A 15,000-nucleotide genomic window follows, 5' to 3' on the forward strand; every position below is an offset into this window, starting at 1 on the left:
TAATTTCCTCTCTCCTCTCCTCTCCTCTCCTCTCCTCAACCTCTTCGGTCTCCAGACTTCCCCACAGCCTTCCCGCTGAGGCGTCTGTGTTTCCATGGGTTCTGATTGGCTGCCTGTTGCCTGTAGACACTGTAATTTGGTGTTTCCATCCAGCGCAGCCTGTCTGTCTCCCATTACTGGACCATGGGGCAGACTGGAGGGTGTAATAGTTGAGAGAGGAGCTGATACTGTACAAAAGCACTACAACCAGTGGCGGAAGAGGTATACTCTGATTTTGTTACATGGAAGTAGCAATACCAAAATGTTTAAAAAGCGAAAGTCCTGTGAGTAAAAGTACAAAAAGTATTGGCATCAAAATATGCTTACAGTGGCAAAAGCAAAAGTACTCATTATGCAGAATGTTCCATTTCACATTAAAAAAGTTTTCAAAATCTTTCACGCTGTGTTTGTGAGCTTGTAGATTGGCAAAATATACTGTAAAAATATTTTGATGCCAATAGTTTTGTGCTTTTACTAAAGTCAAATTTTGAATACAGGCCTGCACTGCACTTTTACTTGTAACAGTAATTTTTATGTTGTGGTATTGCTACTTTTAGTATAAAGTCTGATTACTTCTTCCACCTGTACATAAATGGTCTATCAACTAGCACAGTGGTTCTCAAAGTGGGGTCCGGGGACCCCCAGGGGTCCTTGAGGGGGTTTCACCCCAGCTAATATAGCATCAAAATGGGTTTAACTAACGCTAAGCCTATTTCCCAAAAATCTTGAAAAGATGTGAAAAATGTTGGAACGTTTTTAAACAGTTTAACAAAAACAAATCCGGTATGGGGGTCCCTGGCACAAAATATCTTCAGACGACGACGGGGGGGAGTCTGCGGCCAAACACGTTGATTGGTCCTCGATATGAAAACATTGGAGAAGCACTGAACTATAGGAAGCCTGGTCCTCTTGCTGGGGGGCTGAGAATGTCCCATGAGGCCTTGCAGTAACCTTGGGCATCTGTCAGACAGATGTGTGGCTGACTCCTAACAAAATGGAGGCAGGGAGTGCACAGCACAGCACACATGCAGATGGAGGGAGGGAGGCAGGCAGGCATTTATTTGAGACATGTTCTCATCATAGTTCTGCTTCTATAACCTTTATTTCTTTCCTTTAAATGTGTCTTTATTCAAGAAATCTACCCATTTCCCCTTTTTCCTCTACCTTGCACAAAAGGCTCCTTTCCACCCCCTCTACATCTGTCTCTCTCGGTGCGTCTGGGTGTCTGTTAGAACACTCAGGGTTTTACTGTGTAGCGGAGGAGAGGGAGAGAGGGAGAGAGTGAGAGGCCGGGTGGATAGTTCTAGAAAACCTCCCAGCTAACATGTGTTCTTCTCATTACCCTTCTCTTCCTGTGCGATACCCAGCAAATGCTCCGTTTTCCCAGTATGCTAGTCTCCCCTTCCCCCCCTCACTTATTTCTTTCTCCTTCACCACACCTCTGCTCTGCCATACATCCCAGGAATTTTGTCCTTTTCTGATTGTTATGGCAGAGACACATTTTTGGAAAACATCTCAAGTCTTGAGATGCTCCAAGCTAAATGTCATCTATGTCCCTTTCTCCTTTTTTCTGGTTTCAGCCTATTGCATGCATTTGTCTCAACTAATGTGCACTCTAAAAACACGCTAAAAATAGTTCCTTAAAGGTGCTACATGTCACGCCTTTGTCAAATGGTGCTACATAGAACCATTAGAGCTGTCTAAACTTACCTGAAGAACCAGCAGAGAACCTTTTAAAGAACCATACAGGAGCAGAACAGCTTCTTTGTACGACAGTGGTGATATATAGCACCTCAACCACCCCAAAGAAACAATATTTGTTCGTCTGTACACAGCAAAAACAAGTTCACTGAACTCTGAGATAGTGTAAAAATAGGCACATCCAGAGTATCAGTAACCCTGAGGTTCTCTGCTGTGTATAATTTATCATTTGATAATAGGAACCATCTCTTCATACTCAACAGTATATATCTTCCAAAACCATGCTAGCACCACCCTAAGACATGTTACCTACAGTCTATGCCAATATCTCATGGTTAGTTCAGAGCACTATATGGGCAGATATTGCCCTCTCAGCCAATCACATTGCAAGGTCAGAACAAAATGTGATATAATAATGTTCATAAACTTTATGCACCGCTTTATAGTATAAAGCAGTGTTTCTCAAAGTGGAGTTTGGGGACCCCTGGGGGTCCTTGAGGAGGTTCCAGGAGGTCCCCAGGTACATGTTGTAACCAAATTGACCCTTTTAGGTCTTGTTGCAGCGTATTGGGGTCCCAAAGGTAAATGGCCTAATGCATGTCAAACTGGTGGTCCATGAGATTTAAAAAAAAAGTACTGTTTGTAACTCTCTCCATTTCTCCATCTTTCCCTCCTTCCACCAGCTGATGTATTCCCGGAGGACTTCTCCATCTTGGCCACGGTGAAGCCTAAGAAAGGCAGCCAGTCCTTCCTGATGTCTGTTTACAATGAGCAGGGCATCCAGCAGCTGGGTCTGGAAGTGGGCCGCTCCCCGGTCTTCCTGTACGAGGACCACACGGGGAAGCCTAGTCCTGAAGACTACCCCTTGTTCAGAGGAGTCAACCTGGCTGACGGAAAGTAGGTGACACACACACACACACACCGCTCGCGCCGACACACACACACACACCTGTGCTTTGTGCTGCGCGACAGCACGACTGACGTTTGAATTGACATCCGGCATGCTTCATTTAGGCTCCGTTGTACCGGACGGTGTAGCGCGGTGAAAATAGCGTTCTACAAGCTCACAGCGCGTCGTGTCTGCGACGCGTTGTGAGCTTGGTAGATCGCTATTTTCGGGCTTGTCATGAAGTACAGTATATATCGGGCTTAAAGAGATAGTTCACAACCAAAATGACTTTTTTTCTATCGATTACTCACCCCATGGAGACCCCATGAATTCATGGATATTTTTTTGTTTATGTCGCATTCCTGAGCCAATAATTTAATGACCAGCAGTGGGTTCCGGTAAGAGACACAAAGGACACAAAGACTTTCCTACCGGAACCCACTGCTCGTCAACAAATTATTGGATAGGAATGCGACATAAACAAAAGAATGTCCATGAATTCAAGCCTGGGGTGACTAATCGATAAATAAAGTCATTTTGCGGGTGAAATACTCCTTTAAGTCTCTACGTTTGTACAGAACTGTACGCTAATCATAAGGCATCTGTCAGTCTTAACATAATTATGTACACTAATCGTAATCATAAGGCATATTATGTCAGTATTTACGTGTACGTTTGAACACTAATCATAAGGCATTTGTCAGTCTTTACATTTGTGCAGAACTGTACACTAATCATAAGGCATTATCCCTCAAAGGGCCTCAGTCATAATCCAGACTGTGACAAAACTATAATCATGTTAATTATGTCACTATATCAGGCAGCATCAGGGTGTTTATCGCAGACCATGAACTTTGTTTTTTTACGGCGTGACTCTGTAAAGAGACAAGACACCTGTATATCATATATCTGTGAGTCTCTCTGTCTGTCTGTCCGTCCGGGGATAATCTTGCAAACTGCTGGACTGTGATCAGCGCTGTATTTCTTGCACGCTGCCAGTAGGCCTAGGAACGTTCCTCCACACATTAGTTAACTTGGTAGGGGTTTGATCTGAAACCTTCTGATTCGGCTTCACCCAGCTGATGGCCACGTGTTGGTGGTGTCTTGCTCAGGTGCGCTTTGACACATATCGCTGGGTGGTGACCTTCCGATTACCAGACTGCCTCTCTATACCCACTAAGCTACGGCCGCCCCTTGCCCAAATTTGGCCAAATTTAGAGTCATTCATCATAGATAACGTTGTACAGTAGATGACAGATGTCACATGTTGGTCACATGAGATCAACATGGCAGCCAGGCTGTTTTTAGACCCTGTGTTTGTTTGTTTGTTTGTTTATGCATCTTCCTCTGTAATCAGAGAACAGGTGTGTGTGTGTGTGTGTGTGTGTGTGTGTGTGTGTGTGTGTGTGTGTGTGTGTGTGTGTGTGTGTGTGTGTGTGTGTGTGTGTGTGTGTGTGTGTGTGTGTGTGTGTGTGTGTGTGTGTGTGTGTGTGTGTGTGTGTGTGTGTGATGGGTTTTATGTGTTGGGACTTTAACAGCATCTGAACCAGGTGTCCCTTTAAGGTAGATGGTTATCGCAACTAGGCACGCAAACGTGTCCTTGAGTGCATAAGTACTTGTTAAACAAAGCATTAATATTCACATCTTACATAAATGTTAATCTTATGAGTCTCATTATTTAACCCATAAGATCTCTTCGGTGAAAATTGCCGATCTACAGGCTCACGTTGTGATGTGTTGTGAGTTTTCAGATGGGCTATTTCCGCTGAATGTTAGAGACATGCCTGGAAAAGGGATGCTAAGGTTCATGTAGTTTATGGTCATGGATATTTGGGCTACGTTTTGCAGCAGGAGATATTGAATAAATGTAATCCCATGCCTTGTATAACATCATGTACTGCTTCCGATCAAGCTGACAGTTGCCTATAGCCTAAAAAGGCATGTCTACTTTTACTTGACTGAATGAGATAAAGAAACTGTGGCAGATGGATTAAATCATGAACAGAAAAATAAAATACACTGTTTTTGCCCTCACGTGCCGGCTCACAGACAGGCACGCTTTGCAGCGGGGTTGTGGGCTTGTAGATCTTAGTTAGGCACACTGACAGAAGCTGGCCTGCCTTGCACCCCTTGAGTTGTGCCTGAGCGAGCGCTGGCCATGTTGTCGACTCAGCACCGCATGAGTTGCATACCGATAGGGTTACCATTACCAATGATGTTTTATAACAACAGTAAAACAGGCAACACTTTTATAGTCTAACACTAATAGCTATTAGCTAATGCACACATCCTGTACTCAGGCCTCAGGCTCATCACACGCTCATTTGAAGGATTAGATACATTACTTTACATTACATTTAGAATGGCAGACGATAACTACGCAGGGCTAATTCAGACTGCTGCCATTTTTCTCCGCAATGCTCTAAGTACTTTTTTTTATTCTCTGTCGTACCCCAGTCTTGTGCGCCGAAAATAGCAGCTCTACAAGATCACAACGCATTGCGTCCTACACGCGTTGTGAACTTGTAGATCGGTTATATCCGGCGTACGACACCCTCATGCAATGAAATATGAACCGGAATTAAGCGGATTTTGTCTGGTTGGGAATCTTTGAGGCAGCACTTGAACTCGCCTTCCTTGTGTCCCCTCCCCAGGTGGCATCGAGTGGCCATCAGCGTACACAAGCAGACCATCACCCTCATCCTGGACTGTAAGAAGAAGACCACCCAGAAACTGCTCCGAAGCCCCCACCCCATCATCGACACCAAAGGAATTGTAGTGTTTGGAACTAGAATACTTGATGAAGAAGTCTTTGAGGTCAGTATATTAATGAGTTCCTTCATGTGTCACATAGAGGCGAGGGACAGAACTTTGTGTCTGTCCTGCATCACCCATATCAAGTTTTATTTTGCAATATATTTGGCATATTCTCCCTCTGATTGCAATGCTTCCAAATTTGACGTGAAATGTTTATTCAAAAATGTGTTATATCATTAGTTTACCAGTTTTTGCTTTAAAAAAAAGAAAGGAAAAGATTCCATCTACGTTACTAATGGATGTTTACTGCATCCATAGCAACGTAAACAAAGCCAGAACAATGGTCTGTTATGCAGACATATCAGACTCAAGTGTTCAGCGAAGCCGTGTGATAAAAGACGATGAAGGATTTGTGGTTTGGTTAATATTGCAGACGGAGTCAATTATTGTTGAAATATTACAGTTCTGGTCCCAGCGTTACAAGTGATATGTTTTCACTGTTTTCACCTTTACTGTATATACTGTACCCCTCTTGCTCTCTTCCCCTGAAGATGCTGTCACAGGGGTTGGGCAGCATTTCTTTCCCCCACAGGGCCATATTGACATGGATAAAGTGAGCGAAGGGATATACTATTGAATTGAAACTTGAAACACATGGTGCTGAATTATGTTAAAACTGTATGAAATTGGCAGACATGACAGATTGCTTCACTATACTGTAGGCTGTTTGCCAGGCCAGGAGGCCTGGGTCTGTGCTTCACAACACAAGAATTTTCTGTGACGACATGTTGAACTTTTGTCCAGCTGTATGCGTCACTCTGGTGTTCTCTGAGGTTGCAATGAAGATTACTTATGTACATAAACAGACCACTTCAATCAATGCAGTATCAACTTTTAAATCAGCCTTCAAATTTATAACCTGCTAGTTGTCTGATTCGCACCATTTCATAGGTTACTGATGCAACACATCGCATTAAGGGAAAGAATATGGACTCAAGACTGTTTCACAATTATAAATATGATTCACCATTCATTGGAATCAAGTCATTGAATCAATTCATTGAGTTAAATTCCCTCGAAAGCCATTAACATTAAGCTGCCTTTTATTTCTTTATTTTTTTGGGTGTCATTTGATGTTATTTTCACTACATTGCGGGCCGGATTGAGACGGTTGACAAGCTAGTTCAGTCCCTCAGGCCGCATGTACAGTATGTTGTCTGTGCCGTGCTATTATGTCTTTGTTCGTTGAAAAGGGCGTTTAGCACATGGTGAGAGACGGTGTGAATATGTTCTCATTAGTGCATGGGTGTCTCTGTCCCTCAGCCGATCCCTTTCTTCAGAAAAGCTTTGAGATTGATGTGAGGCGAGCTCGGTGTCATCCAAGCACCCTCAGGGCTTATTAAACACCAAACACATGCCCGACAGGCACATGTCAACATGAAATACGTTACCCTTTTTGAACTCGTAGGGCGAGAGACAAGAAGAAAACACGGTGCCAAATGACTTATGTCGCTGTTGTTGGGGGGGGGGGGTTGCGCTGCTCACGAATGCACACACGCATGCACATACACAAACACATGTAATGCGTTCAAGCACACATAAACAGACACACAAACACACACGTAGTCTTGTCAGAGCTGTGCTTATACACTGTAACTCCTGAGAACATACAATTGGAACCAAATGGACCCGCAAGGGTTCATTTGGATCTAATTATACACACTCTCAGGAGTTAAACTAACACTCAGGATTTTACTGGTTGAGCCAGATCACCCTTGACCTCTGTGATGCTCACAACGGGAACAGAAACTGTGGAAGAATGATGACATCACGCTCCCTGGAATCCTCAACTTGGGCCTGCCAAGCCATAGGAGGCACTAGATATATGATGGGACATAAAATAGTTATTATTTCGTAACCCCTGCCTAAAGCCGCAATCTGGAATGAATGAATGCAACATTATTTTAAAGTTGTTTTCCATTAGTACAGTATGGTAGAGTGTGTTAATACAATATAACTAGTACATCTGTAGTGTATGGTAGGTAGAGTATGTTAATGCAATATAACTACTACATCTGTAGTGTATGGTGGAGTATGTTAACACAATATAACTAGTACATGTTCACTGGTTGGAGGCGGTGTCCCTGCTCTTCCATTGAGACATTTAGATGCTGAGCACACACTACTGGTTGACAAGTAGCACTGCCTGAAGCTCATAAGCCCAATATCTCCCCTGGTCAAGGGGAGGCATCCCTCTTGAATGAGTGGTAGAGGTATAGTTTCCCACGTGGGTTTGAATGTTAACGTTGCGATTGCCTCTCTCTCTGTCGGTAGAGGAAATACAACTTAAGGACTGTAGCTTTAAAACAAGTACTTAATGTACAGGACAAAATAATTACCCAAGTTTATGTTCTAAAGATGTTTTGCTGTGTGTGTGTGTGTGTGTGTGTGTGTGTGTGTGTGTGTGTGTGTGTGTGTGTGTGTGTGTGTGTGTGTGTGTGTGTGTGTGTGTGTGTGTGTGTGTGTGTGTGTGTGATAGCTGACTCTCTCCCTGCTGTGCTGTTAATGGCCACCAGTAAATCTCCTCCGTCTGACATCATCACAGAGTGGTGGTTTTATTGAACCGGGACGTTTTTGATTCTCCTCAGACTGTTGTTCTTCTCGTGGCTTGTATAGCTTTCACTAGTCAACAGGCCGAGGTGACAGAGGGAAGTCTTTAAACCATGGGGTTTAAAGGGGGCCCTCAGAGTTACTACAGGGGGGCCGCCAAATCGTTTTGTGATAGGAACTTTATTTTTACATGAACCACTTGAACCCTAGCATTCTGAGGATTCACAACACGTCTTGCCTTGTAGATCTGCTATTATCGAAGACAATTTTTATCTTTATGAATCATACAACGGGGGCACGTGGCGCAGTCGGTAGCGCCTCACAGCTAGAAGGTCCTGGGTTCGATTCCCGCCGGGGACGCTGTGGGCGCTGAGGGGGTGTTCTCTCCTCCGCGTTATCAGTGCCCATACCCTAGGTGGGGTTGGTGAAATGGCCTTTCTGTGTGGAGTTTGCATGTTCTCCCTGTGTCTCCTAGGGTAGGTACCCTCACAAAAACATGCAGTAATCCTGGTCTCTATACTGCGTCCCCCTGGCCAGCCGGACCGCCTGATGAAGGGGAAATGAACTGGTTGGTATAACGTGTTCCTTCCACGCGCTACGTCTAACCAGGGTAACTACCCCCTGTCAGGTGATAAGAAGTGGCTTGCTAGCTCTCATGCATTAAAGGAGGCATGAGCTCGGCTCTAGGCTCTCCCTAGGCTGGCAAAGGGAGTGTAGCGCCCAGGATTAATTAGACAATTGGCACTGGATGAAAAATGGGTTACAAAATCGTGGGATAAAAGTTTAAGAAAAAAACAAAATCATACAAAGTAACTTGTAACTAAAGCCGTCAAATACATGTAGTGGAGTAAAAGGTACAACATTCGCCTCTTGATATGTAGTGGAGTAGAAGTATAAAGCATCAAGAAGTAAAAGAGTAATTGTACTTAAGTAAAGTACTTGAGTAAACCTACATATTTTATTTCACACCGACTGATATCCAGCAATTACAGGCAACTCGTTACCGTGGGAACGGGCAGACATTTTGTGCAGAGAGATGTTTAATGCTCTCCTCCTGCTGTGCGTCTGCCAGTTGGGAGAAGAGGGACAAGCTCCAGCACTTGCAGAAAATGGAAAATATGCCACATACTTTCCAAATTATGCTCAGGCCGCGCTCCCTTTCTCCTTGTACTCCCCTCCATAGTTTAGTCTGATCCTGTGTTTACTTTTGCCAAAGGCAGCTACTGCCAAAGAGGTGGTGAGCAAGAAAACACATATTTGATTTCAGTAGCCGGCCATTTAATTCAATTGATTCAAGAGCCTGCGAACTTCTAGCTGAAGTCCTTTGAAAAAAAAAAAATGGTCATAATCTTTATTCTCAGGCAGAAACCTTGTATGTCCAAAACCATTACTTTGAAGGAAATGCAAAGAAAGAACTTGTGTTCCAATGGATACAATGTAGTTATAATTTTGTCACAAGCTCTTTTTTTTTTTTTTTTAAACCTACAGACACACTTAACCGCTTTCATCCTGGCGTCTCTATTTTCGGCATTCATGCTATTATCGTTAATTCGTAATTTTCCAAACGTTTCAAAACAATGCGATGGAACATGTTGTGAGCTTCTGGATTGGCAATTTGTTTTGCTACTTTTGCACAACATTGTAATGCAACAAAGACAACTCTGAAATGGGGCATTCATTTTTGAAAAATACATACAAAGATGAGATGAAGATACAAGGTTTCTGCCTGACAGCGACAGACACACAGACAGGGGAATAAAGGGCTTGTTGAAGGCAGAGGCGAGGGGGAAAAACAGTGAATGGAACAAAGATGATTGTGAACTGGTCTGGGAAACAGGAGCGGCTATTATAGAGAGATACATTCATGGAAATAAATGATAAAACATCACACATACGCAGAAACACAGAGGAGAAGAGGGAAAGAATCCTCCCTCTTGGGGATTATCCCAACTTGGAGGTGTGGTCCACTGTAAAAATCTACAGTGTTCATTTAATCCTGAGAGTCTGAAATGTTTAATTAATATTCTAAATGAACACCGAGGATTTTACTGTGTGAACGGAGGAGTCACATTGATGTTTTATTTGCTTATAAATTATCCCCCTGTGGGAGAGACAGTCTTTTTCCTTCATGTACATGCATGTGAAGGTAGCACTTAGTTTTAGCACTCATACCCCGAGTGGTTTGTGGTTTGGTTTCTGACATGGTTATTGTGGTTCTAGAAAGAGCGTGTCTATTTCCCATAAGTGCCGTAATGTGTAGATTACATCTAAAGTTTTTTTTTTAATATGTCGGTTCTGTTCTGAACTAGTCTTGTCTATAAAGATTATGAATTGTAATTACAGTTGTCGGTGCCGGTTTATGCACGTTGTTCATATCCAAATGAAATCATATAACGTTGCTGTCTGGTGGAAACCTTATACTGTAGTGTGTAGTATGGATTAAAATTCAAAAATAGTAAAACTTTGCAGATCTACAAGCACAAAACGTGCGTGATGCCATGTGTTCTGAGCTTGTAGATTTTCACCATTTATTACGTTTTTTTTTACATTTATGGAATTTGTTTGATTTTTTTAAAACATATATACAGTATATATTTTGGGTCCCATTGTTGGGGAAACGCTGTATGTGCTAGTCCCAGCTGACGGCCCTCAGTGGCAGGAATCGTCTGCTTCTTCATAATTGCGTGCGCGGGCGGGCGTCGAGGAGGGTGTGTTTGTGTATAATTTTTTCTCTGAGCGGAAGACAGGAGGGCCTGCCTGCCTACCTGTCTGCCTGCCTGTCTGCCTGCCTGTCTGCCTACCTGTCTGCCGGCCTGCCTGTCTGTCTGTCTGCCTACGTGTCTGCCTGCCTGCCTGGCAGGTTGGCAGGCTGGCACCACGCAGCGGCTTACCGTCGTCCGCTGATTTCACAGCGCTGTCGTTTCGTTTCCCAAGCGAACGTTGCCAAGAAAAATGTTGGATAATTTAGGGCCCCAGTCCCTCCCCAGACTGGAAACACCATCATGTGAAATGAATGGCTGTGGTGGCTGGCTCTGAGCAAACACAGACAGACAGATGTGCAGCTCACCCTTATTTTAAAGGTGATCTGCACGCAAACCCGGGGACTGAATGGAGGTGAGGAGTGAGGCAGGGGACAGTGCAGACAGATGGGGAGATAGCAGGGGGAGTGTTTCAGATGGAAGGAGGGATGAGGTACCGTCTGGTGTATACTTATAACGCTTCTACGTTTCTACACCGTCAAATCTGGAGTGTTAACCACTTAAACCCTCTGGTCTTAGAGAACCGACTTGAGTTACAACTGTACTTTTTCCCCCCCAAGTCTCTTCCCGAAAATAGCCGATCTACAAGGTCACAATGCGTCACGTTTCCATGCATAGTGAGCTTGTAGATCAGCTATTTTTGGCGAATGTTTCCCCTTCCAGAATATGGATATGGGTTCAAGTGGTTAATTCAACTCTTACGAGTTTACCAGTTGAACCCTAGTGCCCTTGTTCTTGGCATGTCATAATAGGCAAACATGGCAGATCCACAAACTCTACAATCTACAAGGTCTTCGTTCCATTTGGTTCAATTTATACTGTCCATCTGGTTACATACAATACATACAAAAACCTACAGTACATACACAAACAGTACGTATCGTCTCTGTCGTATGGAAAACTCATTGTGTCCAAAACTGTTACTTTTCAGGAGTCAAATTCAAAAGTATCAAAAGTAGCAGATAAGCTAATATCTCAAAAACTGTCGCTTTTTATACTTTCGTGTGATAATGTATTATGGTCAAGTAGGGCGTTGAAAAAACACAAAAAGTTAAAATATGGAGATATGAGGTTTATGACAGCAACGATATGTACAGTACAGTACGTAGCGATAGCAGTGAGCTAAAGAGCACGGAGCAGAGGTACTGTAGGAGAGAATGGAGGTTGTAGTGGTAATAGGGATAGGTGAGCCAGACTGGTGGAAAGAATGAGGAATTCTCTCTCCACTGATGTCAGCCCTTGAACGGCGGCCATGTCACATGACATCATGCAGCATGTGCTGATAGGCCGCCGCTAGCCCCAGGCATCGCACCGCGCCGCGTCGGGACGGGGGAGGGGTGGGGAGGAGGGGAGGGGAGAGGTAGCTTAGTGGAAAAGATGACTTGAAGGGGGGAGTTGAGGTTAAGATATTAAAAGAATAATGGGGGGGGGATTATGCTACGGACGGTATGAGTGGGGGAGATGCAGGCGTTCTGGCAGATGGGGAAGGGAATAAGAAATTATATAAACATGCACTGTGCTTGGACGCACACCGCGGGGGGATAGAGAGAGAGTTTCTAATCTCTCTTTTCTGGGGTGAATATTCGGTGAAAATAGCCGATCTACAAGCTTGCCTTGTACATCGGCTGTTCTTGGTGAAGATATTTGGTTTGGAGGGAAAAAGTAGTGGGCTTGAAGTATTGGGTTTAGTTTAGGTGGTTATAATTAGCCTAAATATTTTCTGCTGATGTTGCAAAGTTACAAAAGTTCAGAATTTAATTTGACGCCACTTTTGGCCCTGTTTTCCATGTTGTTGTGAAACTAACATGGCCGATGACATCACCGGACCGCTGACTGTGCAGGGTCTCGTTTTTATTGTTTTCTCAATGGCTTTAGCGTTGCTTCTGAAAACAATGGCTCCACAGTTGCTTAATTGTGTGTGTACTTAAGTCGTAACGGCGCGACTCTCTGTCTCAATTGCTTTATTCATGAAAATACTCACATTCGTGAAAAGTGTTTGAAAGAAGAACTATAGGGTCTTCTGTACTAGCATCCCGTCTGGGTTTTGCTGTTGTTGTGGTTATGGTAGGTGAATAGCTAGCATGTGTCACTTCCTGCATTACCAGACACGTGGGAAATGTTAGCAGCTCTGTGGAGCTGCTTCACTGCAGCTTCTGGCACAAAAAGGGAAGATCTCGTACGATAAGGCTCATGCTTAAACATTACACAAACTCACACAGTCACAACACAACAGACTTCTCTGTCTGGGACACATCAGAGAAGCCAGTTTGTTTGTTTTGGCTAAAGCTGCAGCAGTCCGGGACTTATTTTAATGACTAAAACATTTTTTTTTGGTTTTAACGTTTATTAATACAATATACTGTAACTAGCACATCTGCAGTGGTTGGAGGTGGTCTCCCTGCTCTTCCATTGAGACATTTAGACCCTGGTGTCGTGGTAGGACACCTTCTGGTTGACAGGAAGTTCTGCCTGAAGCTCATATGTGCAACATCATCATCTCCTGTGTGGATTCCATTTTGGATGAGCGGTAGATATTTGGTGTTTGACCCATGGTTCGGCAGGAGATGAAACTAACAAATTGCGGCTTTAAATGAAATAGAAGTCTCTCCATTCTGCTTTGTGTTGGCTTGGTGTCCAGTCCACATAACAATGACTTGCCCCTAGAATGCACTGTGGCACTGCTTTCCACAAGTCTAAAAATGGAGAGACCCAACAGTGAGTCGGCGACAGCTGTTCTGGTTTATTTTAGCTTTGTTCAGGCTTTCTTTTTGGAGGTGACTATGAGGATTCCAGGGCTTCGAGTGATTTAAATGTGTAGTCTACCTCCATTACATCTGAATGCAAAAAGATGTGTCATGGCCTTGATAAATGGCACCCTTCAGTGTCAAAGCCGTCTATGCTGCTAGTACACTCACTGTCTATTAAGTTGCGGAAAGGGACACAGTATAGAAGAGAGAATTTGTTAGATGTTTATGTAGGACTGAACTTTTAATTGAATCATATTATGAACTATGCAATTTCTAAACCACAGAGGCTGCAATTACAGTCATTGCATAAAAGAGTTGGTCTATGAATCAAATACAATATTAATTTCACCCACTGAAAGGACCATATGTTTTTTAATGTTTAGCTCACTATTTTACGGTTTCATTTGCAGTCCAAGAAGCCATTGGTTTCCATTAATTGTGTAGTAAATGGGCTAAACATGCAATAACACCGGTATATCATTTCATGTTGTGGTAGTTATAATATTCATATAATAGTTATAGTAATCAGTAAACAGAATTGAAGCTGAACTTAAAAAAATGTAATCGCAAATTGTATAGCAATTGCAATGTTATTAAAGTGACATGTAGACATTTTTCTCCACATGTTCAACCCTACAGTACTGTGTGTGTGTGTGTGTGTGTGTGTGTGTGTGTGTGTGTGTGTGAGTGTGTGTGTGTGTGTGTGTGTGTGTGTGTGTGTGTGTGTGTGTGTGTGTGTGTGTGTGTGTGTGTGTGTGTGTGTGTGTGTGTGTGTGTGTGTGTGTGTGTGTGTGTACTGCTTTAACTTTTGCTGTAAGTTAACTCTGACAGCAGGCAAAAAAAAAAGTGTTCCCACAGCAGTTTTTATGTTTTCAGCAAATGCAGATTAGTCCTCCACTTGCCGAGGCAAATTGCTGTGACGTCCACCGGGATGGGGGGGGAAGGGGGGTAATGGCATGGAAGGGGGAGCGAGTGATGGAAAAAGAGGACTGCACAGTAAAATCCTGAGTGTTCATTTAACTCTGAGTGTGAATATTGCCCCATAAGGGTAATTTTTTACTCTCTCAGGATCTTCCTATATGCAAACCGGACAGAATCAACTGCAGGGTGACGGAGGGTGAGGCAGACCTGCCTGTAGCTCCACAGGTTGATGGAGGGTGAGGTAGACCTACCTGTAGCTCTACAGGTTGATGGAGGGTGAGGTAGACCTGCCTGTAGCTCCACAGGCTGATGGAGGGTGAGGTAGACCCGCCTGGATCTCTTGGCAGCTGACCTGAGCCCTCCATGGCAACTAGCTCACAGTCGGGAGTGGAAAGTAGTGCATGTATATGACAGTGTACTTGACGTCTTAGCTTGCAACTGCTAACTGCGTGCGTGCGTGCGTGCGTGCGTACGTGCGTGTGTGTGCGTGTGTGTGTGTGTGTGTGTGTGTGTGCGACTCTATGCGTGTGCGCGCATTGATTTATGGCTGCTGCTGTGCAGTGGGCTGACCCCTGCT

The 15,000-nt window shown here is 43.8% G+C and overlaps 1 protein-coding gene across 2 annotated transcripts in view; it reads left to right on the forward strand.

The window, feature by feature from the left end:
• The window catches only part of col5a1 (procollagen, type V, alpha 1), a 146,543-nt gene that overhangs the window by 40,973 nt on the left and 90,570 nt on the right, over positions 1–15,000 (forward strand). For both annotated transcript variants that reach the window (XM_084047612.1, XM_084047613.1), the window contains exons 3-4: positions 2,424–2,637; positions 5,284–5,446. In XM_084047612.1, the coding sequence (XP_083903738.1) occupies positions 2,424–2,637; positions 5,284–5,446 (377 nt within the window). The remainder of the gene's footprint in view (positions 1–2,423; positions 2,638–5,283; positions 5,447–15,000) is intronic.

Source organism: Gymnoscopelus microlampas, assembly GCF_963454915.1.
Source record: "Gymnoscopelus microlampas genome assembly, chromosome: 21".
NCBI classification, from domain to species: Eukaryota; Metazoa; Chordata; class Actinopteri; order Myctophiformes; family Myctophidae; genus Gymnoscopelus; species Gymnoscopelus microlampas.